The 27,461-nt window shown below is 32.6% G+C and overlaps 3 protein-coding genes and 1 non-coding gene across 7 annotated transcripts; 1 reads left to right on the plus strand and 3 right to left on the minus strand.

Moving 5' to 3' along the window:
* Nucleotides 1-126: 126 nt before the first annotated feature.
* LOC7479491 (prolycopene isomerase, chloroplastic) lies at nucleotides 127-5,388 on the minus strand. Of its 2 annotated transcripts, none has more exons than XM_024603502.2 (13): nucleotides 4,731-5,388; nucleotides 4,036-4,242; nucleotides 3,833-3,932; nucleotides 2,991-3,073; nucleotides 2,819-2,875; nucleotides 2,599-2,751; nucleotides 2,395-2,473; nucleotides 2,136-2,284; nucleotides 1,916-2,050; nucleotides 1,692-1,805; nucleotides 1,217-1,327; nucleotides 766-874; nucleotides 127-442 (listed from the first exon to the last, which is right to left on the minus strand). In XM_024603502.2, the coding sequence occupies exons 1-13, from the start codon at nucleotides 5,199-5,201 to the stop codon at nucleotides 369-371; spliced, it is 1,842 nt and encodes a 613-aa protein (XP_024459270.1). In that variant the 5' UTR covers nucleotides 5,202-5,388; the 3' UTR covers nucleotides 127-368. The 2 variants fall into 2 exon arrangements, with proteins under 2 accessions (XP_024459270.1, XP_024459271.1); XM_024603503.2 differs by having other exon boundaries at nucleotides 4,724-4,783.
* A 3,570-nt stretch (nucleotides 5,389-8,958) lies between these two features.
* LOC127905450 (uncharacterized) lies at nucleotides 8,959-9,984 on the minus strand. The gene has a single exon (XM_052453756.1). It carries the CDS (start codon nucleotides 9,982-9,984, stop codon nucleotides 8,959-8,961), a length of 1,026 nt encoding a protein of 341 aa, XP_052309716.1.
* A 784-nt stretch (nucleotides 9,985-10,768) lies between these two features.
* Nucleotides 10,769-15,764, plus strand: LOC7479489 (sucrose-phosphatase 1). 3 transcript variants are annotated; one of them, XM_024604502.2, is made up of 9 exons: nucleotides 10,769-11,073; nucleotides 11,858-12,011; nucleotides 12,102-12,401; nucleotides 12,539-12,640; nucleotides 12,813-13,007; nucleotides 13,111-13,401; nucleotides 14,152-14,338; nucleotides 15,372-15,418; nucleotides 15,501-15,764. In XM_024604502.2, the coding sequence occupies exons 2-9, from the start codon at nucleotides 11,952-11,954 to the stop codon at nucleotides 15,591-15,593; spliced, it is 1,275 nt and encodes a 424-aa protein (XP_024460270.1). In that variant the 5' UTR covers nucleotides 10,769-11,073; nucleotides 11,858-11,951; the 3' UTR covers nucleotides 15,594-15,764. The 3 variants fall into 3 exon arrangements, with proteins under 3 accessions (XP_024460270.1, XP_002309266.1, XP_024460271.1); XM_002309230.4 differs by having other exon boundaries at nucleotides 11,927-12,011; XM_024604503.2 differs by lacking the exon at nucleotides 10,769-11,073 and adding an exon at nucleotides 11,096-11,320 and having other exon boundaries at nucleotides 11,927-12,011.
* Nucleotides 15,765-16,121: 357 nt separating this feature from the next.
* TRNAC-GCA (transfer RNA cysteine (anticodon GCA)) lies at nucleotides 16,122-16,193 on the minus strand. The gene has a single exon. It is a non-coding gene; the product is annotated as a tRNA-Cys (tRNA).
* Between the last annotated feature and the right edge of the window lie 11,268 nt (nucleotides 16,194-27,461).

Here is a 27,461-nt window from a genome sequence, read left to right on the forward strand (position 1 = left end):
TTTTCACGGAAGTTGACAAATTACACTTTTCATCGAAATAAATCTCTGATATTTTAATTTTTTATTTTAAATTCTATAAAAATTAAATTAAAAGCTAAAAGGCAAAAATTAGGTTATGACAAAGGTAAACGAAAAAGAAAATCTTGAAGATCCCTCTACAACTCTGTGTACTTTTGATCCAGCCTAAGGAGTGAGAATCACCCGCAGTGATTCAACTCACAGTTTGTGAAAGGTTAATATTTTTGGATACCTGGTTCACTAGCTTGGCAATTGCACTTCGCTTCTATCTCTTGCAGATCATTTCCACTAACCTGTGTTCTTCAGGCAAAAATGTCATGTTGCAGGCTCTGTTTTTCTTTTCCCTGTTCTCAAGCCAAGGTCCTTAACCAACCAAGAAGCCGGAGGAGAGCAGCATCCATTACAGGGGACCTTTTCTCAATGCCTATGATAAGATTTTGGGGGGAGGGGGGGTAAACAGAAAAAAACTAGTCATTTAAAGGGAGTAGGAAGCTCATCAAAGTTGACATACAATTTACTTTTCTTGTCCTTGCACCTAAACGTAGGATAATTTTTTAAATAGATCTCGATCAGGAAAAAGAAAAACACCTTGAAGGTTTAACAGGGTTGACATTCATTATTTCATCAATGGAGAAAATGCATAACTATAATTTCTACCACGACTTGATCATGCTTTCACAAATGGTCAGCAGAACTACCGAAGCCAATATCAAACACATTGAGAATGAGAAATGTTTCCTAGCTTACCAATATCAGCAGCTACTCGATGAGCACACATTACTCCTGAAAAAGCTACAGCTATAACACCCTGTCCTGGAAAGCAGCTATCGCCAACACAGTAAAGACCATCTACAGCCTGCAAGTTTCATCATGTCATGACCCAACTGATTTTCTCCCATGAACTACTTGTGTCAATGGATCAGTTCGATCCAAAACTTGAGATAAATCGTGTAATCTGAAAAAAGATTCATAAGTGGTTGTTAATGGAGTTTGGCAGGCTTGAGAGGAGTGGAGTATTGACATTTCAACAAGTGTTGATGGCACTTCACTTTTGTAGGGAGAGGACCAGAGAGGTAAAGAAAGAAAGTGAAGCACCATTGATAAAGGGCAAAGGCAAATAGCCTGAGTATTTCTTGCTTAAATGATTTCTAAAACTACAATTACTGTGACATTCATGAGAGGTAATGATTGGACTTACTGTTGTATTGAATGGCATTCCCAATAAACCTTTAGGAGTACTGCGTGGCATTGGTCCATATGTACCCTTGTCACGAGCCAAGTACCTCCTGTGTGTCTTGGGTGAACCTACCTGCCATGATTGCATGTACTTTTGAAGCCAAAACAAATTTGAATGACAAGAGTCGATAATAAACATAGTATTCCATTCACTGAAACTTGGAATGTAAGAACTTTGAATGAGCTCCCACCAAACAAGGCATGCAGTTAATAAAGTACAAAATGGATAGTGGGAAGGACTTCTTCAAATTAGAGAAATTCGTGAATTTAAAGCCTCTATAAGGATCCAACCACTTGAGGTTGGTTTATGAATTTGTGTGTATCATTCAGGCTTACATCCATAAGTAGTGATCATTTCCTTCTCATATGCCATCACCTGACACAATCTCTTTACATTCTTCAATGAATATGTACTTTTATGATAATGTGATATATACCTCCATGAAAGTAATTGATGATCTGAGCCCCGGAAAAAGTTTCTTCTCCAATCTGCTTATAATCTCATAAGCCACAACCTTCTTCTTTGCCTCGTAGTCCTCTGTCGAGAGTCCCTAAACAGTTAAGTCCAGCTATTAGGAATTTAGCTGACAGAGGGAGGGAAGGGATAGAAATAAGACATTAAGTATAGCTATTCACTTAAAAGTTACAGTAGTGAACTTACCTCCCAGTCTTCAATGGAAGATGTTGTAAATATGTGGAGTATATGACGGCCTTCAGGAGCCAATGATGAATCAAGAACAGTTGGAATGCTTAGGAATATGCTTCCATAAGGCTCCTCTAATCTTGCCCAGTCATCCTAAGTCAAAACAAAAGAATTAAAGTTAAATGTGTCAAGCTCACAATTCCAGATATATGGTCTCAGTTTGTGAGCAAATGAATACCTCAAGAACAAAGTGGTGGCAATCTGTATCTGGTGGTAGAACCTCGGCTTTAACACCCATGTGAATGGAAAGAAAAGATGGAGCCTTGACATAAACTTTTTGAAAATTTTCTTCCTCTTTTGGAAGGGTTTCTCCTTTCAACAACTTCCCTGCAACATATTTAATTACTTCATAATAACTGAAAAAGCCCAGTGCTAGAGCAGCAAAACGTTATTGTCAAATCAAATAAATTAGAATGTTGGAATCTGCCAAAACCAACCAAAGGTATCCCATCTAGTAGCATTTGATATTATGGTTTTGGCAAAGAACTCCCTTCCATCTGAAAGCCTCACTCCTACCTGCCAAATTCAAGTGAAACTAAAATAGATAACAATATTATCATCTTCCTTTTTTTTATTTCTTTTTGCATTTATAAAACCAAGGATTCAATTCTAGCACCATTTATCCACTATTTAAAACTCACAGCCTTTCCATGCTCAAGAATGATGTTGGTCGCGTTTGCCCTGTAAAGAATTTCACTGCCCTGATCAATCAGACCTTTTGACAAGGACTTTGCAATTCCACCAACCCCACCAACAGGATAATTGATCCCTCCAAAATGCCTATCACATAAAACCTGGTGCCGATAAAAAAAGATTAGAATATACATATTGGAGAGGTCCAAAGTTATTTAAACTGCTCACCATGCCCGCATTGATCATTGGGGTCTGCAAAGCATTGACTGTGCTCACTATGAAACACTGCAGAGAAACAATAGATAAAACTTCTTTATGAGATTGCAGGACCCTCTTTCAATACCCAAAAGACCATTAAATATACAAAATTTATCAAAGAATTGAATTCAAAGTATATCACCTCTGCATCAATGAAAGACAACAACTCAGGATCGTTTATGTACTTTCGAGCGATGTCTCCAGCATTTTGGGGCAGATAATAAGCTGCAGAGAATAGAAGCATCTCATTAGAGAAGTTTAAAAGAAAGAAACAATTATTTTTTTGGTTTAATTTAGTGACTAGAATGGAAAAAAAATTCATGATAGGGAAATGAAAAGAAAAAAATAAATAAAAATAAAGATTGAAGGACCAAAAGAGATGTGACTTTCAATATTGACTATCCAAAGCTCCAACCTCAGAACTAAAATAGAAGATCATGATAAACATTTGTAATTTTTTTTTTGTGAGTGTGTGTGTGTGTGAATTAGAACATTTTCTTGACCATCCAAACCAATATGATATCAAGGAATGCTCCAAAAAATTTTGGGGCCAGCACTTTGTCTTTTAAGCAGTCAACCTGGAAGTAATGAGCACAGCTGCAATTGTCTAATAATTGAGAGTTTTTCCAAGATCCATGCTCGACAGTATTTTTTTTCTAATCTATTGCAGCAATAGCTTTGAACATCAATACAAGTTTTGTTAATTAGAAATTTCATGGAACTTAAAAGTTGCAGTTCCATCTTGTTTTCTACCAACAATAATTTTACAATTAAATTAATGCCCAGGTACATTATCTGCAACAGTTTTCCTTGCTCAAATGATGGAAAAATAGATGTCCTGATTGTGATTGGAGCAAGTATACAGTATCTACACCCTGTATGCATCTTGCTATTGATTCTGATTTTATAAAAACCTGTTGGAGATGTAACAAGCTCCCATTCAAATCAATTAGTAAATTTGAGAGGAAAGGATAGGAAAAATACCTAGTGTCAAGCATTCAAGAGGCTTCTGAAAGAATTGTCCAAGCAGGTAGATTGGCTCCTCGAGCGACTTCAGTTCCAAAGAGTTCAAGGCATTGAATATCTACCCGACAAAATAAATGACAAAATAAATGCTACGGTAAGTGATGATCAACAAGTAGACACAAAATACTGATAGGAAGTTGCATTCACCATAATTTATGTACCTTCCAGCATTCACTATAGAATTTAAGGATCCCTTCCTTTTCATGGGGAAACTTAGCAGTAAGTTCTGAGATGAAGTCGCTGTACTCTTTGGGAACTTTAACAGAAAGGTTATTAGGTAGATGAAAATGGACAGTAGTGGGATCAGGAATCACCTCCATTTCACAACCAACTGCTGCCAATGCTCGTGTTATCATATTTAGGTTGCCCTGCCCAAATTTTAGGCACATATCAACGCTGAAGACTTTAGTGATTCACCAAAGCACGCAGTGGATAAAAGTTCAGCGGAGATAGCTTAGTTACATAACAAGAGCAAATAAGCAATAAAATGCTTACAGTGAGGAGTCTTACAGGCATTGAGGTTAAAATCCTTACTGAAGCCCGGTAAACTTACCCAAAAACCTGATGAACTTGGCAAAATCCATTTAAACCTAATCGAAAAATCTTATCTACTAAGCACACTTCTATTGGTTTAGTGGAAATTCTCTTTATGCATGACCATATTTCACTAGGTTACTTACCTTCTGCAAATAACCATCCAAACACTAAAAAACAGTAATAGAATCTTCAAAATCATGCCAAAAATGCATTACAACCTTATTCCAACTCAATCAACAAAATCAAGTCCTTAATAAACAAATAAATCACAACGCAAATAACAACAATAAAGAAATATGGAAGAACAATAACAACTGACCTTGTCACTGAAACCAAACATAACAGAAGAGCCAACATCAAAAGTATATCCATCCCTCTCATAATACCCAGAACTCCCACCAGGAATCACATACTTCTCCAAGACCAAAACTTTAGCTCCCTTCACTGCCAACTGTGTAGCAGCAACCAACCCAACAATACCAGACCCAATAACAATTACATCATAATCACTCCTCTCTCTGCTCACTCCTTCATTTCCTTCAATATCCACTTCTTTATCCACAGTTAACACGGCCTTTGACCTCAAAATAAAGTCCTTATTTAACTTTACTTCACCAAGACTGTCAATTTTGCTTTTTATGTTTCTGGGCACAATATAACCACTGAAAACTGAGGTTTGGACAGGTTCTACAGACGAAATCCTATGTTTTTGGCTTCTGGGTCTGAACCTCCCTAACTGGACAGTATTGAACTGACCAGAAAATATAGAATTCTTGAACCCTAGACTCATGTTACTAAATAGCTCTTAACTAAAACTAAAACTCAATGTTCTGTGGGCGTCCAAAGAACATTTTGGACAGATATTTTCTTGTTTAGATTTATGGGTCTTGAAGAAAAAATAGCTGTGAGTCAGTTGATTTGATTTAGTACAGGGATAGACAGATAGTGAGTGAGAAAGAAACCTGTTGTGGGCTCTTTATGAGAAAAAAACAAGGGGGTTAGCAGTAAGTGATGTCGCTGAATTTGGAAGTGGCAGTGTATAGTGTAGGCAAAGATTGGTTAAGGATTCCTGTCCATGATTCTCTTCTCTTTTCGAAGAACAGACAATGACAATTCAAGTTACAATGGTCGTGTTATTTAAACGGTTGAAGGATGTGCAGTGCTTTGGTTCCATTGGTCGTTGGTTTTTGTCGAGTAGTGATGGTTGCCGCCTGCCTGACTGTTGGAATAGATTAAAGTTTTTTTTCCACGTTAGCACTAAAATATTTTCCAAACTATTATGATTAGAAAAATACTTCGAAACACTAGTCGTGGATATATTACATGCGTGTTCTATCATGTAATATATACACGACTAGTATAAAAGCAGCAGCTCAAGCTTATCCATAAAGTTTTTCACCACAACAAATTCAACACAATAATTTCATATTCAAGTAAACTTAATTGCAATATCAAGACAATTTATTATATAAATAATATCAATTCAATTACAAATTAAACTACATAATTACATTTAACAAATTAATTTGTCAATGGGTATACATCATTAGAACCACGAACATGATGTCATTGTGCATGATAAATAACTTTTATCTTTTTCTATTGTATTGTCCGAATATTAAGTCTTCTCGGTCTCATCAAGTGAAAAATAGCATGATGAAACCATCTAGGTGATGACCCAGTGGTAAGAGTTTGGGACCAAGAGGTTTGCTCCCTCTGTGGTCTCAGGTTCGAGCCCTGTGGTTGCTCATATGATGGCCACTGGAAGCTTACATGGTCGTTAATTTCAGGGCCCGTGGGATTAGTCGAGGTGCGCACAAATTGACCCGGACACCCACGTTAAACTAAAAAAAAAATAGCATGATGAGAACCAAATATTAAAAACATCCTGCACAACATCTTCAGTAGTTATTTCATGTTTTTGCTTTTTGAGTGGATTTTTGACTGTGGATTTATAGTGGCATTTGTTTAGAACATGGAGTTCTATAATCCTTAAAACCACAATTTTTTAAGCTATAACAGGAAAGTGAAAATGAGATTAATTTTGTAATTAAATATGTCCAATAAAGGAAAAGGCCAGAAGAGAATATTTGGGAAACAGTACCTAATGAAGCATATGCTTATCTCTTCTCCCAAATGTAAGAGCATCTCCAACCGAGAAGGTAAAAGAAGAGCCAAAAGGAAAATCTTGTACTTTTAGCTTTTTTATTTGTTTATGTCAACTCAAACCGGGTAGCTAAACTCACAGTTAAAATAGCTGTTGAGTACGGTAAAAGCTATTTCTATCTTCTTCTGTAGCAAAAGGCAAATGTAGCAAAAGGCAAATGAAAACGTTGGCAACCGTTTTTTTCTCTGTTGATTTATATCCGTTGGCCAACGTCTTCATTTTGTATCCGTTGGCCAACGTTAATATTTTTCCATTTAAAAGCAGAACCAACCGAAGGAAGAAGACAACATTTAAGCAAAACAGAAGGAAAAAAAACTTACCTGCAGATTTCACCGTTCTCTCTAATTTAGCAAAAAAGAATTAATTGTTCGCGGGTTAATTAATAACATCGATTGTGTTAATTAGCTGAAATCAAAAGGTATGTTTGCTTAAAGACTTTTTTTATTTTTTTTATTTTTTTGCATCTCTTGATTTTTATTTGCTATTTGTAATGATTTTTATTTCTTTGTTATTTTATGTTTTTGATATAGGTTAAGAAAAACAATTTTTATTTATATTGTTATCTTTGACAAAATCGAAAGGATGTAATGATGGTAGCTGATATTGATAAAAACATGGAGTGACATATCTTAAATTTATTTTTGATTGCCTATTTTAATTTGAGGTCAATTATATTTTGTCTTGTTAAAAATGCAACTAAACCAAGTGATTAGATTAATTGTATGATTAGATTAATGTTATAACAAGTAGAAGGCAATTTTTATTATTAATTCACATGTATGAAAACTACAAAATTACTAGACATTAAATGTGAGCTTCATTTACACCATTTTATAAGGTTTTAACTTGAGTTTTTTTTTTTTTTTTATGTAGATGGATTCAAATTTTCCAAGCTCTTTTACCAATTTTCTTATGAGCGAGTCAGAAGATATTCTCTCTCAACCAAGTGATTCTAATCAATTAATTAATAACTTAACATACTCGAATTTAAATGTCAATACAATAAAAAAATCACAAAGAAGTAAAAACTTCTCACCAGAAGAAGATTGTTTACTTGTCTCTGCATGGTTAAATACAAGCAAGGATCCAATTACAGGAGTTGAACAACAAACAAAACAATTCTGGGCTCGCGTCCATGCTTACTTTGTAGAGAATGGAGGAAACTTGTTTAATCGTTCCCAAATAAGCATCTCAAGTAGATGACAAGAAATAAATAGAGAAGTCGGTAAATTTGTTGGATTTGTCACTCAAATTGAAAATTGTCAGCAAAGTGGAATGACCGAAGAATCAAGGGTAATTTTAATATTCATTTCCATGTTAAATTATTTAACACATATTTTAACATTATTTAATTTATTTATTTTTTTACCAGATTAATGATGCTCGACAAATGTATGCTTCTTGCGTTGGCAAACGATTTCAACTAGAACATTGTTGGGTTATCTTAAGAAAAGAACCCAAATGGCAATTTGAGCGTGCAAGTCAATATCAAAGGTCAAATAAGAAACAAAAAAGTCATGTCAATGCAAGTCCAGCTTCATCAACTCCATCTACCCCTGATTCTGTTAGTTTAGGAGAAGATAGTGAACCATTGATTTATCAAGACAGACCAATCGGTCAGAAGGCTGCAAAGGAACGACTTAAACGTAGACAAGGAAAAGATAAAGTTGGGGAGGTAACTGTAACAAATCTCTTACAACAATTCAAGGATACTCTAGTTGAAATTGAGGATCAGAAAAAACGAGACAGGAAAATTATGTTAGAGCAACAAGCCATGGTGATTCAACAAAGTCAAGAGAAACAAGAATTGGACAGGATTGAGAAAGAAGAACAAATTATGAAAATGGATATTTCTAATTTGGATCCAATTTCTGCAGCATATTTTCAAAATAGAAAGTTAGAAATTATGCAAAAGAGGGGTTTTAATTTTTAATTAACTTTGATTGATTTATTGTAATGTAATGTATTTTTAATTAAATATGTAGAAAATTCTTGGTTATTTTAAATATATTGTTATGAAATTGATATCAATTCATAATACTTTTTTGAAGTTCCTCTAACACTTAACAATAATAAGTAGGATTAATTAACTTAAAAGATAACAACCATAATGAAAAAAAAAAACATAAAAAACTTGAAAATTATGATAACATAAGAAGTTCAAATCTAAAGATTTTACTCGTTGCCATATTGTTCCCACAAATGTTCGATCAAATCTTCTTGTAGTTGAGAGCTAGTTGCTCTATCCCTAATTCGATTATGAGTTTGAAGAAAATCATGTAGTTCTGGTATTTCACCATGTGACACTGATATAAAAGAATTGACTTCATGCTCATGGTCAAATCCAAGCTTCACTGCTCCTTCATCCTCAATAATCATATTATGCATTATTATGCAAGCTTTCATAATATATGTCAAGCGTTTCTTCATCCCAGTATTGAACAGGTCCACGTACAATTGCAAAACGAGATTGGAGCACCCCAAATGCCCGCTCCACATCCTTTCTTGCAGACTCTTGCTTGCTTGCAAAATATTTTCTCTTTGCTCCTAATGGTCTTGGGATTGTCTTAACAAAGGTTGACCAATTAGGATAAATCTTATCTGCTAAATAGTATCCCATTATATATTCATGCCCATTAATTGTATAATTGACAGGAGCAGTATGACCTTCAGCAAGTGCAGCGAAGATAGGTGACCGATCAAGAACATTAATATCATTTAATGATCTAGGCATTCCAAAAAAGACATGCCATATCCAAAGATCTTGTGAAGCCACCGCCTCTAGAATTATAGTTGGTTCACGACAATGACCAATATACATCACATGCCATGCAATTGGACATTTCTCCCATTTCCAATGCATACAGTCAATGCTCCCTAACATCCCTGGAAATCCACGCTGCTCTCCAATTGATAATAATCGACAAATATCGGCCTCGTTTGGTGCCCTTAGATACCAATCACCAAAAACTTCTACGATTGCTTTGACGAAAGCTCTAAGACTTTCTATCGTAGTGGTTTCTCCAATTCGAAGATATTCATCAGTAAGATCTGCAGGAATACCATATGCAAGTATTTTGTGAGCTGCAGTTACCTTTTGAAGGCAAGATAAACCAAGAACACCAAGAGCATCTGTCCTTTGTTTGAAATATGGATTATGAGCTTCCACTGCATTTGCGATCCGAAGAAAAAGACGACGACTCATCCTAAATCTTCTTCGAAATTGACTTTGAGTGAATTTAGGATTTTCTGCAAAATAATCATTATATAACCTTAACTCACCTTCCTTTCTATTATGATTGACAATATTGTGACCAGGAATAGAGCCACGATGCCCTGTTCTCCGCCCTTGATTATTCGATTCTTCTTCAGCAACCACAGCAGTAGCAACTTGAAAAGCAAACATAGGAGTGTCATCATCAAAATCAAAAGCATCATAAAAATTAAAATTAGAATGATTCATGATGAATTTTAATGAAATATGTTTTTGATTGGAGAGAAAAAAATGGAATGATGAGAAAAAATGTTAAGATATATGAGAATATTTATAAATGGATTATTTTTTCAAATTTTGAAATCTTAGAATGATGACAGTTATTTTTTTAAAATTTAAAATTTTAAAATTTAAAATGTTGGCGGTCATTTTTTAAAAATTTAAAATTTTAAAATTTAAAATGTTGGCGGTCATTTTTTTAAAATTTAAAATTTTAAAATTTAAAATGTTGACGGTCATTTTTTCAAAGCATGAATTTTTTTTTAAAAAAATTGAAAATCAAAATTTAAAATATTGGTGGTTTTTTTCAAAGTTTGAATTTGAATTTACTTTTAAAAAATTAAAATTTTAACAGTAATATATAAAACTGAAAATTAAAAATATTCATATAGATAAATTTTAAGTTTAATTTTAAATTATATCTTTTAACTTTCATATTATTTCATTAATTTTATATTACTTTTATAAATTACTTATATTACTTATATAATTAATAACATCATAATTATATTATATATAAAATATTTAAATTAGTTATATAATTATATTAAAATTAATTTAATATGAAATATATTAAAATATAAATGATTTTTTTAAATAGCTTTTTACTATTGAAATGTATATAATAAAAAAAATTATATTTATATTATTTAAAAAATTATTTTATTAATTTAGTTTTTGATTTAGCTTTTTGGGTTGGAGATGCTGTAAGACCTGTGTTATTCCTTCTTCCTAATTTTTCCATGCATATTCTTCGACCACACGAACAAGATCACCAGCAAGCTCCACCATGCGTCTATCTCTTTTTTTAACAAGTGTCCAGATCTATTTTTATATTTTTTACACTCTCCCAGTCTCTCTCTCTCTCTCTCTCTCTCTCTCTATCAGTCCATTATTTTCTAGGATTTTCACAAAAGAAGCGCCAACGAATTTGGATCCAAAACTCTACTCTCCATCTTTATAATTATCACATCATCACCAGCACAGAATATTAAGAAAAGGGTACAAATCTACAATCCTTTCATTCCATTTGTTTTAGGTTTCTTTGGTTTTCCAGTTCCATGATAATAATCACTGCAGTTCTGTATCAGTGGAAATCGTCATTTCCAAAAGCTCTTATCTTTTCATTTATTCGTTTATGCTGCTTTTAGATTATGCAGATTCTTTTTCTGGGTTCATTTTATTTTTTTTAGTGTATCTTGCTTGGATTGGTTGCTTAGGTAGTGTGCTGAAGGAAAAAAATAAAGAGGTGAAGTAACGGAAGATGGGATTTTTATTTTCAGTTTTTTACTGATGTGGGATTTTTATTTGGACATTGATTTTAATTTCTTTCAGTTATATTAGGACCTTTGGTAATGGAAATGTTTTGAGTTGCCTTTTCTTTTGATTGATTAGTAATTCATGGTCTCTGATTTTCTGCTATTTTGTTCATTTGATGAGTGTCTCATGCTTTTGAATCCAGTTAATGGGTTCTCTGGCTTTTCTTTATTTTAATTATTTAGTCTTTTTGGGGGGCTTTACCAGTTCTGTTTACAATATCTTCTTCTTCTCTTTATTTTTTCATTTATAATATCATATATCCAGTCTAACATTAAAATTACAGCTACAAAACAAACTTTACTAATTGCTTTGTTAGTACCTGTGCAAATCTTATGGATAGGCGAAATTATGAAACTTTTCAATTCTTACAGTACCTTCAATATCCAATATTAGTGATTCATCTTATAAGTTGATGACTTCTGCATAATTGCCAAATTAATTTTTTTTCTTGGATATAATACCCTAGGCTTGAATTGATAGTGAAGCATGTCATTGATGCTTGTTTCTCTAGTTAAATCGAACCTTTTTTGTACAGGGTTAAAGTTTGGGATAGAAAAGCGATGGATAGGCTCAAGGCTCCTGCTCGCCTCATGATAGTTTCGGATCTTGATCACACAATGGTTGGTCTCGTAATTGTTTGGTTTCTGCTTGTTTCATTGTATATTCTTGTGGCTGCTATAATTTTATTAGACAATATACTCTTGTTGCAGGTTGATCATCATGATCCCGAGAACATGTCTCTTCTTAGGTTCAATGCCTTATGGGAGGCCTGTTATCGTAATGATTCTCTGCTAGTTTTCTCCACTGGAAGATCACCTACGCTTTATAAGCAGTTGAGAAAAGAGAAACCCATGTTAACACCTGATATAACCATAATGTCTGTGGGAACTGAGATCACGTATGGCACCTCCATGGTGCCTGATGATGGTTGGGTTGAAGTTTTGAATCAGAAATGGGACAGGAACCTAGTCACTGAGGAAACAAGCAAGTTTCCTGAACTTACTCTTCAGGTATGTTAAACACTTATGGGATTTGGTTCTCTGATTGTGCATATTGCTTTGAAAATGAGCATATAGTTTTGTACATAGAAGAAAACAGTTCGGCAACTTGAAATCTCTGAATAAATGACATCTATGGGGTAATGCAGTCAGAAACAGAGCAACGGCCTCACAAGGTCAGCTTTTATGTTGATAAAGCCAATGCTCAGAATGTGACGAAGGCGCTATCAGAGATATTTGCAAAACGTGGGGTTAGTTTCTAGTTTTGGGATCCTTGCCCCCTGATTTTGTGTTCTTTTTAGTACAAGTCTACAGGTGCTACAGTGTCTAACTTAATTTTTAAATCTCTTCTCTTCTTCTTCTCTCTCTCTCTCTCATCTTTCTTTTCTTCTTCTTCTTCTTCTTTTTCGTTTTTGTTTCTAGTTGGATGTCAAGATAATTTATAGTGGTGGAATGGACCTGGATATACTACCCCAAGGTGCTGGCAAAGGACAAGCTCTTGCGTATTTACATAAGAAGTTTAAGACTGAAGGAAAACTACCTGCCAATACTCTTGTTTGTGGTGATTCTGGAAATGATGCCGAGCTGTTCAGCATTCCAGATGTACATGGAGTGATGGTGGGTATTTATGTTCTGCCATATCACTTCATTGGGAAATTGAGGTTGCTCACATAGGTCATTTTTTTCTGTTAACTATTCATTCATTGATTTATCTGTCTAGGTTAGTAATGCACAAGAAGAGTTGTTGCAGTGGCATGCTGAAAATGCTAAAGGCAATGCTAAAATAATTCATGCAACCGAGCGGTGTGCAGCTGGGATCATACAAGCTATTGGTCATTTTAAACTTGGTCCCAATACTTCTCCAAGAGATACAACCAACCTTTCATACTTTGAGTCGGAAAACATCAGTGCCAGTAGCGAAATAGTGAGATTTTTCATGTTCTATGAAAGATGGAGGCGTGCAGAGGTTGAAAACTCGGAGCTATATTTGGCAAGCATGAAAGCTGATTGTGTATGTTTCTATCCTCTTTTCTTTTGACTCTATGTGTTGCTCTAGAAAAGTTTGTGGACTTTTATGTCTTTCCTTTTCTTTGTGATGCATTTTAACCTTTAAGGATTAGGTTTATACTAACTACTATGCAAGAAATAAACATGGCTTGTGTCTGCTTTTCTTTCATGGTATAAACAATACACTAGATTCATCTGGATTTCATATTCTTTTGAGGCTCATAATATTCCAGCTAAGCATTAAATTATCCAGTCATGGTTGTTTGGTTCAGTTCTTTTGCTTTTCTTTCAGGAGGATAAATATATTGCTAATACCGTTAAACTGTTATAAATGAAAGTCTGACCTGTTGTGCTTAACCATGTAAGCTTTTGATACTTGTTCTCCATATGAATAGCCTTGTGGCTGATGAACAGAAAAGCAAGCTTGAGACTGTTCAGTTTTTTATCCTTTCTGCCATAAAATCTGAAGGGTTGAATTTGTCTGTTTTGTTTTAAGAATGAATTTATTCAAAGAACTGGACAAGGTTCACCTGGACAATACTAACCCACCCACTTGCCTCTGCAGTCAAGGTCTGGGGGCGGATTTATTTTAAAATACATAGAGCAAGCATTATCAAGCATACTTAGATAAATTAATATCCACCATCATCTTATTTGCTGGTGTCCATGAATGCACTCTTATATACATATGTTTTGCTTTTCCAGATTCCCTTTCTTCAGTTAGCCTGATATAATTTTTTCCTTTTTTTGACAGGATTCATCTGGTATTCTTATCCACCCATCTGGTGCTGAGCTTTCTCTTTGTGATGCTTTAAATGAAATGAGGAGCTACTATGGTGACAAACAGGGCCAAAAATTTCGAGTTTGGGTGGATCGGGTACTATCCATACAGACTGGTTTGGACACGTGGCTAGTAAAGTTCAATAAGTGGGAATTATCAGGTAAGACCTCCGAATGATAATGATTGCATTATCAATAATGCTGATGATAAAATGTCCCTGCTCTCCCATGCATTTTATGATATATTTCTGCACCAGTTTAGACTACTGGACGCTGGTACACTTTCCTCTTTTCTTTGATGCCATCCATGTAATTTCTTCTGATTTGTCAATGCAAGGTTTTTAAGTTTTTAACATATACTTCTTCAGCTGTAGTTGGTTTGCAGGATGTTCTTCAACTAATCAGGGATCTCTTTTCTACTGGATTCTGGTTTTTCTTCGGAGTCATACAAATGCCTTTGCATGGGTAGCTGTAAACAGGGTGGAAGAGCCTTTAGAACTTGACCTGCTTAGGAGAGGGACAAACAGATCTACAACTACTGATATTCTCTTTCTTACTTGGGGGTTAGAATCCTATAGGTGCTTTATTTGGCAAAAGCCATGGTCAGAGTGAGCATACCATCTGCTAGAAAAGAAACCGTCCATAGAACAATTAATCATATCTTCTATGGACAATAATAAAACTGTTTTACTCTCTCCTCTCTATGATTAATGGTTCTACGGTTTCCTTATTTGTCTGAGTTTCTATGAGAGCTGTCACCCAGATTTTTCAACTTTTCCTTGAAATAGCCTGTTCGTCACCTGGACAGGATAAAGGGTGGTTGCTAGACACCCCATAGTAATGGAAAATCGCTAAAACATGGACTAGCTCAACCTTTGAAATATACCTGTAGAATCCTTAGTAACTTCTTGGTATAGTATCTGTTGCAATGCCTTCAATGCACTTGACTGGGTTTTTGGAGTTGGTGTTGGAAAATTTGCACTGGCAATCGGGTTTGCGGACAATTAATTTCTTGTAGCTATGCTTTTATTTGTAGAATTTTTGTAATTCTTTAGTGGCGTAGATTACCTGCATGCCCATTTTAATTTATTCCATGCTAAGTAAAATCTTTGATAACAGGGATCTCTTAATCAATTAATGGAGCTGTATGTGCCATTTTTTCATTTCTCCTAAATTATTCGTCAATTCTTGCAGGGGATGAGCAGCAAGGTTGTGTGATCACTTGTATAATAAATATAAAGGTAAACCTTGAGATCAATCAATGAGTTTCTGCTAAAACAAGAATTCTGCCCTCACATGATCTGCTTCCTCTTTGTGTTTTAGAAGGATGGTGTTTCTGGGGCAACTTACATGCATGTGCATGAAACTTGGCTGGAAGGATCAGGAGCTAAAGATCAATCAACCTGGCTGTTCTAGATTGTGTTTACAGCTCAAAGCTCAGATGCAGACAGCTCATAACCGTCTTCGAAGTTCGAACACAATAAAATTAATCAAATGATGATTTTCAGCTTTGTAATTTGATCATTGTTGTATGAACATCAACTTCATGGTGATCGGCTATTACATAATAAATGAATATGATTAATATCCTGAGTGTTTTTCTTCCATCAAACTTTTAATTCCTCGTAGTATTAATCTAGGTGGGTATGTTGGAGATCAATAACATGTATGATCCTGCTGCCCCCCGAAGGACCCCTCAGCTGCCCTACCATGCTTCGATGATCATGCGCACACAAAATTCCTGTGCTGCAATGGCTGCTGCCACCAGTCACCATGACCACTGTGCATCACCTAGAAAAGTACGAAAGAAATTGCCTCGCGAACGACATGTCATTGTTAGGGGTACTTGGGCCCAGTTTGTATGGACCCAATCTGAAAGACCAGCCCATCGTGCAATCAAAGCAATTCCAAAGAATGAATTAAGAAAAAACTAAACAACAAAAAAGGGCCCAACCGGGTTCGAACCGGTGACCTCTTGATCTGCAGTCAAATGCTCTACCACTGAGCTATGGACCCCTGATGCTTTGAAACTCATAAATACCAAATAATATTGATTAATCAAAGAGGCAAACCCCACACTAAACAATATAGTATGAAAATTGAAAAGATTCGTCTTCATAAAGTTTTGTTTCGTTTTGTTTTGCAGCCAATCTTTATCAAAATTAAGGTTATCTCGGGGTTTTTGTCTTAAAAATCTAAAAGAAAGAACGCTGTGGCCGTGATACAAGCATGAGGGCATATTTAATAGGTGAGCTGAAAGAAGAGTCAAGGAAAAAAAAAACTATTCTTTTTTTATCCTTTTCTTCTTTAATTTTACAGCTTCAAAGTGATAGTAAATAAAATGAAAAGTTAAAATGATTTTTTAAAATGAAAATCCATTTCTATATATCGATAAAAAAAGCTGAAAATATTAAAATAGATTATTTAAAAAAATTTCTTTCATCCCTACAACTTTTCTCAATGTCTTTTTCTAAAACAAATCAAAAATTATTAATATTATATATATTAAAATACAAATAGGTTAAAATAATTTTTTTTTAATTGGAGTGCATATAAAAAAAATAGTCATATTTATATTATTTAAAAAGCTATATCAACACTTTGGCTTTTTTAAATAGCTTTTGTTATCGCTTTGACTTTTACAAAGTGAAAAGGCTATTGCAAGTCTATGTTATATATTGTATATACCAATTTGATATGGTAACATTTGTTTATTGTCTTAGTATAGAAACAATAAAGACAATAAAAATAGAAATATGTTTGATTAAAGACACAAAAATATAAAATACATTTGTTTTTAAAATAGTTTTAGAGTGAGATTTTTTACTTTTAAAATAAAAAATACATGAAAAACATGTCTTTTATATTTTCATTATCTTCGTCTCTTTTATTTCGAGACAATAACCAAACACTACCAAAGAAACTTTCTAGTTTCAGTTATGACTACTTTATTATTAAGGATAATAATGAAGTACCTTGAAGGAAAAGATGCATTCTCTAATTTTATATTTGTGAAAGTCTTTTAATCTATATTATCTATTTTATTTCTATTAATAGTTTAAAATTAAACATCTTAACTGGAAGTGCATCTTGATGAAGGTCCATATAATTTTTTTTTTATGATTAATTTTCATTCAATAAATTAAAAAATAAAATATTTTACACATTAATAAAGTTACTATTGAAAAAAAACATGTAACACCCTCAAATTATAATATCATGAAATCTCCCAACATTTCTTTACCAATGTCAAGTATTGGGTAATATGTCTAAAATTATGGGTTTTTTTTTTTGAAAATTTCGGCAGAGTTTCCTCTATTTTTGTTGGTACCAAGTTATCGACAACACTTCTATTATATGTCATTACGACTTCCATCTTGATCCAATCATCCTGGATCACATTCCATTCATCAAACAATAACTCAATATTTATACTTATCAATATATGCAAGTCTCATAATATCAATTAGTAAATCAACATAAATGTACTACCAAAACAACTTAAAAGATAAACAAATTCATCATTAAACGTAATAAATGCTAACTAACTACATAGAAGCCTTTAAACTATATAAATACAACATTAAGATTAAGAGTCATATTATATTTATAATAAATCTTATCTTATCATTTTGAAAATGAGTTGGTCATACTAACAACTATACATATATATATAATACATCCACTACATATTACACCTTCTACTTAATTTTTACAACACAAAAGGATTTACATTCAAAGTAAAGACATGAATATTACATTCCAAAATAGTAATTCGTAAACAGGAGTATTCCTACATCTAACGATCTGCATCACCTCGCGGTGTATCTGTTTCAACAATAACAATATTAAGTAACTTACTCACTATATTATTCTAATATTAATTAATTACTCTTAACCTTTGAAATTTAATACTTCTACTTCAATCTAACTTAATCCCTTAATTTACATAATTTTTTCAAAATTTACAAATCCAGCTAACTCATCTTAATTACCAAATAAATCTAACACTTCCAAATCCTCCTTCCTTCACTTGCTTTAGTGTTTTATAGGTTGAACTTGCAAGCTTATAAAGATATTTTCTCAATTTCCTTATTGTTTTTCCTTACTTTTCTCTCTTTCTCTCACGTTATGCTCTGTTTTTCTTTTCACCTTTTTGTTTCTGCCCATTCGGCAGTTAATAGAAGAGAAGGAGAGCTTATATGTTTTGTTTTCAATGGAAAATTACTATTATACCCTTAATGAATATTTTTTCCTCTTTGACGGTCTTTATTTTTTTTGCTAGCACTACCGAGCTCCATTCATCTTAAAATTTTAACCAAATTTTATTCAATATATTTTAAGGTTCCTCATAAAATTTCAGCTCAATCCGATGATCGGATTGAAAATTACATCCAATAACGTAAAACTAGTCGAATTGTGATTTTTCGTTAAATTTTTGAATTTCTCTAAAAATTCTGAAATTTTAAACCAAGTTAAGGTATCATATTAGAAGGCTCCACGCAAAATTTCAGAATTTTTAGATAACCCAATCAAGAGTTACGAATTTTTTTATTTTACATAAAACTAGTCAATTTATGATTTTTCGCCCGGAGGTTTTACAAAACTACACATGTTATTTTAAATGTATATTAAGAAAATAATTAAAAAAAATGTTAATATTAAATTATAATTGTTTAGTTCAATTTAGTGTGTGTTACATGCAAGTTTAGTTCAATTTAAAGTATTTGAATTATATATCATGCAAATTAACAACCTACCAACAATTTTAAGACTAAAAATTACCTTGTATCTTATTTATTAATTGCTTAGTTTAATTTTTGCAATTCCATATTTTATAATTTTTATATAATAAATTTGTTTTTTGTTATTTTATTTGAATGTTGTAAGTCATATTTATATATAGATTATATTATTATGTCTTCTACTTAGGAGATGGTTAATACAACTAATATTTCAGCAATGATTCCACCATCACTTTTTGTGGTACATGGTGAGAAACCTAAAAATTCTAATGGTTTGAACTTTGAGAGGTGGCAATAAAAGGTATTTTATCTAACCACCTTGAACTTGGTAAAATTCTTGTCTAATATTATTATTGTGGTAGTTACGAATGCATGGATGCACAAATATTTCATGTGCAATAACTACATCTTAAATGGTTTGGATAACATGCCATATGATTTGTATAGTTCAATTAAAAGTGCAAAGACACTATAGGAAGCCATCATCTATTGAAAGTATAAGGTTAAAGATGTTGACATGAAAAAGTTCATAGTCATCAAACTTCTCGACTTCAAGATGATTGATTCAAGGACTATGATAAGCAAATTTCAAGAGTTTTAACTCATCTTACACAACATTCATGTTGAAGGGATGATTTTAAGTGAATCTTTTCAAATGATTGCTATTATTGAGAAATTATCATCATCTTTGAAAGATTTCAAGAAATACCTTAAAGGCATAAGTGAAAGGAGATTAGAGTTGAAAACATCATTCTAAGATTGATAATAATAATAATAATAATAAATAATAAGTTGTTTGAAAGGAGAGCTAACTCTTTCATAATAGCTTCTAAAACAAACATTATTGAACAAGTAAAGAAGACCAATAATAAAAACCAAAATAAAAAGCTTAATGTGAAGGGAAAAGATATTGTCATGAAATTCAATAGCAAGTGGTTTATTTATAATAAGACTGGATATCAAGTCAATAATTACAAAAATAAAGCTCAAGAAAGGAACTTTAAGAAAAAAAAAAAAGATTGCTTAAGACAATGTCACCAGGATTAATAACCTAGTAAATAAAGTATTGAGTATGAAACTATATTTCATTAAACCTATAAATCTTGTGAACAATATTGAATATTGGAGGATTAACACTAGTTCTATAAGACATAATTGTGCTAAAAGAATGATGTTCTCTGCTTACTAAGAAGTAGGTGTTAAACAACTTGTCATAACCCAATTTTGAATCCCCCAAAACTTTTTCATATTTTGCTTAAAAATAAAAAAAATCATAAATTCAAAATTTAAAAATATTTTTGGGACATAAATAGAGGAGCTTTTGAGTTGCAACAAGTCAAATTCCAGGAGTATAGTCAGATTTTAATATTGTTGACAAGATAGGTTGAAGAACAACTTAATTTAAGCACAATTTGAAAGTCAATTTAATTGAAATTGAAAGAATTAATTAAGTTCAAGAACTTAATTAAACTTCTAATGAGTTTATCTAACTTATTTAAGGATTTAATTGAAAGAAAATTATGTTTGAAAAATAATTTGATCAAAATTAGAAGAATTTATTAAACTTAAGTGCTTAATTAAACTTCTAATGAGTTTAATTGATTTAATTAAAGTAAAATTAAGTTTAAAAGTTAATTTTTGTAAGCAAGAAGTATTTGTGTGATGTTTTTTTTTAAGATAATCGCCTGATATTCATAGTCAATTTGATTATTGTAATAAGGGATGTAAATTATAATATAATTCTCTCTTCTTTTATTTACTTTACTTTATCGCATGTTAATTATAATTTTATAAAAAAATTTAAATTTTAACCAACCTCTTTTTTGGGCACAATCCCAAACAGGGGCTTAAATGTCCGAAACACCAGCTAGCTCATTGTGACACTCTAATGCACTTCCACATCATTCGTGGATTGACAAATGTAAAGGTGATCAGTTTTCGGAAGTTGCTTTTGAGTTCTAACATTCACAACCACCAGTCTCATGGCAACGCCATTCAAGATCCCTTTCTCTGTTCATACGTTTCAGCCTGAGGAAAGCACAGGCAAGTACCACAAGAAATTAATAATAAAAATAAAAATAAAAAATGATCAAACAAGACAGGTGCTTCAAAATAAACATTCCCACGTAACATTTCTATCTCTATTCCCTACGCGTGGGAAAACCCATCTCTCTTTTAATTTCACTTTAAAGGAATAAGAATCGAATTCCAGATACAGATCCAGAACGGCAAAGCCCACCTCTTCCTCTCCCTGTGGATTTTCGAGATCTTTGGTGATAATGGGTTTGAGGATTGTGTACGGGGTGGTGTTCCTTTCTTTCTCATGTGCCTGCTTCATGCTTCTCCATCTCTTTCTACACCCTGTATTCTACTTCACTACCTGATGGGTTCTTGGGATTTTTGAGAAAGAAGCTCAAATGGGTTAGCCAGATTTTACACTTTTTCTTCTTTTCGTTTGCTTAATTTGTATACTTTTCTTCATATAATGACATAAGGGGTTGAATTTCTCAAGTACTACTGTGTACTTCTATTACTACTGTGATGCAAGTTGAACTAGCTATAGGTCTGGTAGTCTTCCTAGTCCTTTCGCATCTCAGAGTTTGAGTGCTTGCGTCTTGTGTTACTTGTCATGACATTTCAAGCACATCTACATGTCTTTTGTTTGTTTGGTTTTGCTATGATGTTGTTGATATAATACCAGTTTAATGAGAATTTGCTGATATGTTTATTTATTCAGTTTATTTTTATTTTTTTGATAATAAGTACTACTTATGATCTTATGCTCAGTGTTCTGTTGCTAAGTGCATCTGAAACTTTCAATTTCAGTCCAGTAAAGGATGTTTCTGCAAAATTAGCGTTCTGGCTTAATTATATTGCAATTGTCAGTAGCAGTTTTGCATTCTAAACCCATTATTGTCATGGAAAATGTGTTTGGTATCTAATTTGGATTGGGTAAGAAAACAAAGGTTTCAATTCGAAATGATGATTATAGCTGTAAAATCCAGAAAAAAAAGTTGTTGGGCATTTTTTTAAGTTGTAACTTTGACAGCTTGAGGAGTCCATTGCTGGTTGTTCCAACCACCAAGACAGAGATAAATTTGACAAATTATAGGGAAATGCTGTTGGGCCTTGGCACAGCCCAAAAGTCTACTATCATGGCATTTTGCTGTTCAAATGACCAAAACATCTTCTTCTTCTTCTTCTTCTTCTTCTTCTTTCATCTGTGATTGAAAAAGCAATTGGCCTATAATTAAGTTACTAGTTGGTTATTCTTGAAATAAAAGAGATGAAGATTGTGTAGACTGGAGGGATATGTTTCCATGTTCTTAAAAGAGATGAAGATTGTTGATCAGTCGGTAATATTTGCTAATGGATTGGTCATAAGAAAAATGGTTGTCAAATATTCTTTTCTGCGTGGATATTTTGTTGGTGTTTTTGTCGGCAAGAAAATTCATCGGTTGAATTACCGATGGATTCGAAATCCCCAACAAAAAAACTCATCAACAACAAATTTTCAATGGAGAGTCTATCAATGATTTAGAAAATACAACTTAATATTAGGCAGAATATTTTATCGGTGAGACAATTTTGTGAAAGAAATTCATTATAAAATTATTCTTTATTTTATTTATTTTTTTCTATCTCGTTAACTAAACACAATTATATATTTATCTTCTATATTTGTTCTAATGAAACACAACCATATAAAAAAATACAATCCATATCTCAACTTCAAAAAAAAAAACCCTCCTCCACGTCCATCCACCTTAGTATCTCTCTACCCGTAAAAATATTGAATGTTCAATATTACCGATGATTACACCACTCTTCTTAAATTATGTTATAGTCTATGCTATGGCAACCGCTAATCACATGAAGTGATAGATAAACCATCGAATAACTTGCGTCTGAAAGGTTGTCCTTTTCATTTGGTTAGTCGGATGGGATCTTGTTCGAATGCTTGGCGATAGATAAGAAAAGCCTTTGGGTACTAGGAGCAAGGGTTTATTTATAGAATTGGGAAGGGTGAGCTTTCGTTTTGGAACGACCTTTGGTTGGAGCTAGGAGGGTCAAGTTGCAGCCTTAGTTCCAGTAGTGAGCATTCTGGAGGGTCAAGTTGCAGCCTTAGTTCCAGTAGTGAGCATTCTGGATACTGATTTATAAGTGAATCAGTTGCGGTGCCGAGGTCGATGGAGTTTTTCTAACTTAGCTACTGAATTGCCCGAAGATATCAAGAATAGAATTCAAGCTATTTCCTCCTAAAATTGAATATATTTCTGTGGTTTCTTTCCAATATCTACCGTATGGTGGAAGACACGATCGAGACAGGCATGGTATGGGGCTGATGTTCTGCATATTACTTCCAGGATGGTTTCTTGGAGCAGGCCGGAGGAGGATACCGTTGAACTTGATGTTAATGGTAGTTCTTTGGGTAATCCAGGTAGAGTGGGGATTGGGGGCTTAATCAGGTCTCCAGACGAAGTTTGTATTACTGGTTTCACAGGGTTTGCTGGCGTCGAAGCTAATTTGATGCCTGAATTGTTGGCTTTGAAGAATGGACATTGTCTTGCTACGAACAGGGGTTTCAGAAAGTTGCTATGCAATTCTGATATCCAGGTCGATTTTCATAAATATAAAGCTATTATTTTTTGGATATCAGGCATCTCTTGGATCGTGATTGGAAAGTTACTTTAGAGCATACACTTAGAGATGAAATATTATACCATCTTTTTTATCTAAAAAATCTCTCATCACATTTATATTGGCAACAAAGCTTAAAGTCATAAAAAATATGTTATACTAATAAAATCAACTTAATCTTTTAAAAACATTGTAAAATCCACTTAAAATTATTGTGCAATGTGGAAATTCTTAATTGGATGATGGTTGTCAACCATAATCCAACCTCAATAGTAACTGTGTTTGGTATTAATACATTAAATAATTATTATTTTTTAAATTTTTTTATATATTTTATATATCAGAACATAAAAATATCTAAAAACATCAATTTAAATAAAAAAAAGATTTTGAGAAGAAAAAGTTGCCACAATTCCAAATGGGATATAAAAGTAAAAGCCGTTTAAAAACTTGTGACAATTTTATTTTTATAAAAAAGACCAACTATTAAAAAACTTATTCAGTACATAGAAGTATTCATAAATAATTTTTATAAATCAATATTATACAAACAAAATTTTCATAGATATATACATACAGTAGTTATTTTATTTCACACAAGCTAATTATTTATATAAACTTTACTATTCATATATTGACACTTTAATATATATATATAACAAAATTAACATGAATTGTTTTTTTTAAAAAAAATCATGTTACTTTTAATAATAAATGAGTAAAATACAAGTCGACTATGACCCTGCTTGTTTGCTGAAAACTAGTTTGTTTTTGGAAAGTGAATTCCGAGAAAGTTAATTATTTTTCGATGTTTGGTAGTGTAATGAAAAATAAGTTGGAAAATATTTTCCAGTATTTGGTTATGTCATGAAAAATGAGCTAGAAAATGACTTATTAATGTTTTATTTTTTTCAAGTTTATTAAAATAATGAGAAACAAATCTTACAAATTAAAAAGTTGAATGAGAATAAAATTGAAAAAAAAATATGATTTCATAAATTATCTCAAATAAAATAAATAATAATCAAAATAATAATGATCAAATCTAACAAATAAAAAAATTGAAAGATGAAGAAATTAAAATAATAATAATTACCATTTCATAAATTATTTTAAATAAACTAAGTAACAATCAAAAGAACAAGGATCAAGTTTGGTAGATAAAAAATTTCAATTAAAAAATTATAAGGAAAAAATAAATAACAATTATAAAAATGAAGACCAAAGTTAATATAAAAATCAAATTCTAAAAGATGAAATTGAAAAAAAATATTCAAAACAAAATATATATAGCAATCAAAAATTTAAGGATCAAATTTAATATAATCAACAAATAATATGATATTTATAAATTTTTCACAACTTTCAAAATATATTTTGCACTCAAAATAACAAAAAAAAAAACACTTTTATGAAAACTTTTACTAGAAAATATTCTATTGATCAACTTTCAAAAGTTTCGTCAAACAAACGAGGCCATATGTTGAAAATTTTGAACACACGATGAACCAATTCAATGATCGTTGTCATTGTATGCCTGCCACATCTTCCGTCTCTGTGCAGGTAGTTGAAGCGGCCGCTTCTAGAAGCTCAAGCGGATAGTTACATATAGAGCGGCTGGCTACCAAACTCCAGGTTTATCATTTGACTTCTTTGCCCTTCAGAAAATGAATATTCACCCCAGCAACCAATTCACAGTGAGAAGATTCAAATTACAGATGAGTGTTTGAACTTTGAAGGCAATGTACCATCGAATTTATATAATTCAAGATTTGTCTCCTTTATATATTTTGCAAAATACATATGTTAACGAGTATCTTTAGAATATTATCTAAATTTATTTATTATTTACTTTTGACTGTGATAAAAAAATAATATTGATTATTATTTTATTTGTGAATATTTTTAAGTGCTGTCGATAAATTCTATAATTAAAAAGAAAAATAAATATTAATTTGAAGTATTAAATGGTTTTTAAAGGGTGTTTTAAAAACACCCGTTAACCAGACTTGGCTAGTCGTTGTCATTTCCTCGTTTGGATCGTCTAATTCCAAACTCATCCTTCTCTTTTCACTAATAACACCAACTAGCCATTCTTCCATTTCCAATTCCCAGTGCTTGTCTGCCGATGTTTATCGTATCTCCCTTCACCGTGATAGACCTTAGCTTTCTCTCTCAATTTTTTTTACTGAACTCATCAAACTAGGTGCCTTCTTATAGCGTTTGAGACCGAAAAGTTATAGCCCAATTGAGAGAGAGACATATATAAATTAGAGCATGGCAGGATATCTGGGGATTGGTTTCATGGCTGCCTTTGCAGTTTCCGGAAGTGTAGTTCTCATTGCACGTCAGCTCCACAAACGTCTCCTCTCTGATTTCATGAAGCAGATGGAATTTGAATTAAGGGGTACGTATGTGATCCTTTCTTCTTTTTCTTAATAAAAAAGAGAAACAGAAAACCAAAGTAATGTTCGAAACAGTATTGAATTTAACGTTGTTTACAATTGACAGGATCAAGGAGATCATGTCAAGACAAGAAGAGGGTGCGATTTGCAGATGATGTAATGGAGCCATCATCTAATAACAAAGAATATCGTAGGAGACGCATAAAGATAACCAAAGTTAACAACCAGGTCATCGAAAATGGATGATATTGTTCTAGACCAGAGTCGTTATGCTGGTGCGCACAAGTGTTAGAAATCATTCAAGTGTAAACCTGTTTTTGATCTTCAAAAACTGCTTGGGTTGTCCTGGAAGGTGTTTTTTCTTTCACTTGTAAATTCTGCAGTTCTCTATTCTTTTATGTTTTGTAACTGGGGGTAGGGGGATAAGTTTTCAAGGTGTACATTTCCAGATATTTTGCAGATATAATCAAATCTCCTGTAATATTGTGCTCTTTTCTTTTCCTTTTAAATGCTTTGAATCTCTTGATCGGGTAGGCTTTTCAGTTTTTACAGGGACGCAAGGATGTTTGGGTATGCCGATAAGAGATTGACAAACGTTCATCTGGTGGATTAGGCACAGTATGCTAATGCTATTACTTAATTATTCTCTTGAGAAATTTCCCAAGCTTCGTTTCCACGAAGAAGAAAATGTTGAAAGTGCTTTCAACTTTCATCTTGAAAGTATGTCATGCCTGCAAAATCATAATAATCATAAATATAACAAGAAAGGAGGCAACCCTGGCTTACAAGGAGAACATTAACAAGTATAATTTTTTTAAAAAAAATTATAATTGTCAAGTTGGTATATAATTATTTTTAAAATAATCATAAATATTACCATAAAAAATTCTAATGTTCTCATAAAATCATGGCATAATTAGATCATTCGTTAAATATTATTTTAATAAATCTATTATTTTTTTTATTATTATAAACATAACAAGAAAGTAGGCAACCCTGGGCTTACAAGGAGAGATCCAAGTGGGAGGCCTAAACTAATAAGCCTAGGAGTGTTTGGAGGGCTTACTCAAAAAAAGGCAAAAAGACATATTGTCCATTCTATTTTATTGAGATCTTGTAAGCTCATTTCCCAACTACTTGTCTTCACCGTTAAACATCTAAAAAAAACATCATCAAAACCTTTCCAAGTCTTGATTTCTTTTTTTCTTTTTTTTGACAAGATGAAAACTCCATACTATGTTCATGGGATTTCTTTTTTAATATGAATCCATTGACATCTGAAATCACTTTTTTTCATGATCAAAATATGTATCATGTATTTCTCTCTTTATCTTCATATTTTCTAGCGGCCGTCTCTCATCTCTCAACACTAGAGGTGAGTAAAAAACCTGAAAAACCGAGAAAATCGAAAAAAAAGTAACCGAAAAAACTGATTAAAATTTCAAAAAAAACCGCCTGATTCGGTTTCGTTTTTATAAGCCTGAAACTGAAAA

The sequence above is a fragment of the Populus trichocarpa genome, chromosome 6, assembly GCF_000002775.5.
Source record: "Populus trichocarpa isolate Nisqually-1 chromosome 6, P.trichocarpa_v4.1, whole genome shotgun sequence".
NCBI classification, from domain to species: domain Eukaryota; kingdom Viridiplantae; phylum Streptophyta; class Magnoliopsida; order Malpighiales; family Salicaceae; genus Populus; species Populus trichocarpa.

Excerpts from the sequence above, each read along its gene's own strand:
- LOC7479491 (XM_024603502.2), bottom strand. The coding sequence starts at position 5,201 with ATGAGTCTAGGGTTCAAGAATTCTATATTTTCTGGTCAGTTCAATACT. Across the intron at positions 4,243-4,730 it reads TGTTTGGTTTCAGTGACAAG|GGCAACCTAAATATGATAAC; the intron begins GTCAGTTGTTAT and ends AAATTTGGGCAG. Across the intron at positions 3,933-4,035 it reads TCTATAGTGAATGCTGGAAG|ATATTCAATGCCTTGAACTC; the intron begins GTACATAAATTA and ends TTTGTCGGGTAG.
- LOC127905450 (XM_052453756.1), bottom strand. The coding sequence starts at position 9,984 with ATGTTTGCTTTTCAAGTTGCTACTGCTGTGGTTGCTGAAGAAGAATCG.
- LOC7479489 (XM_024604502.2), top strand. The coding sequence starts at position 11,952 with ATGGATAGGCTCAAGGCTCCTGCTCGCCTCATGATAGTTTCGGATCTT. Across the intron at positions 13,008-13,110 it reads CAGATGTACATGGAGTGATG|GTTAGTAATGCACAAGAAGA; the intron begins GTGGGTATTTAT and ends TTATCTGTCTAG. Across the intron at positions 15,419-15,500 it reads CTTGTATAATAAATATAAAG|AAGGATGGTGTTTCTGGGGC; the intron begins GTAAACCTTGAG and ends TTTGTGTTTTAG.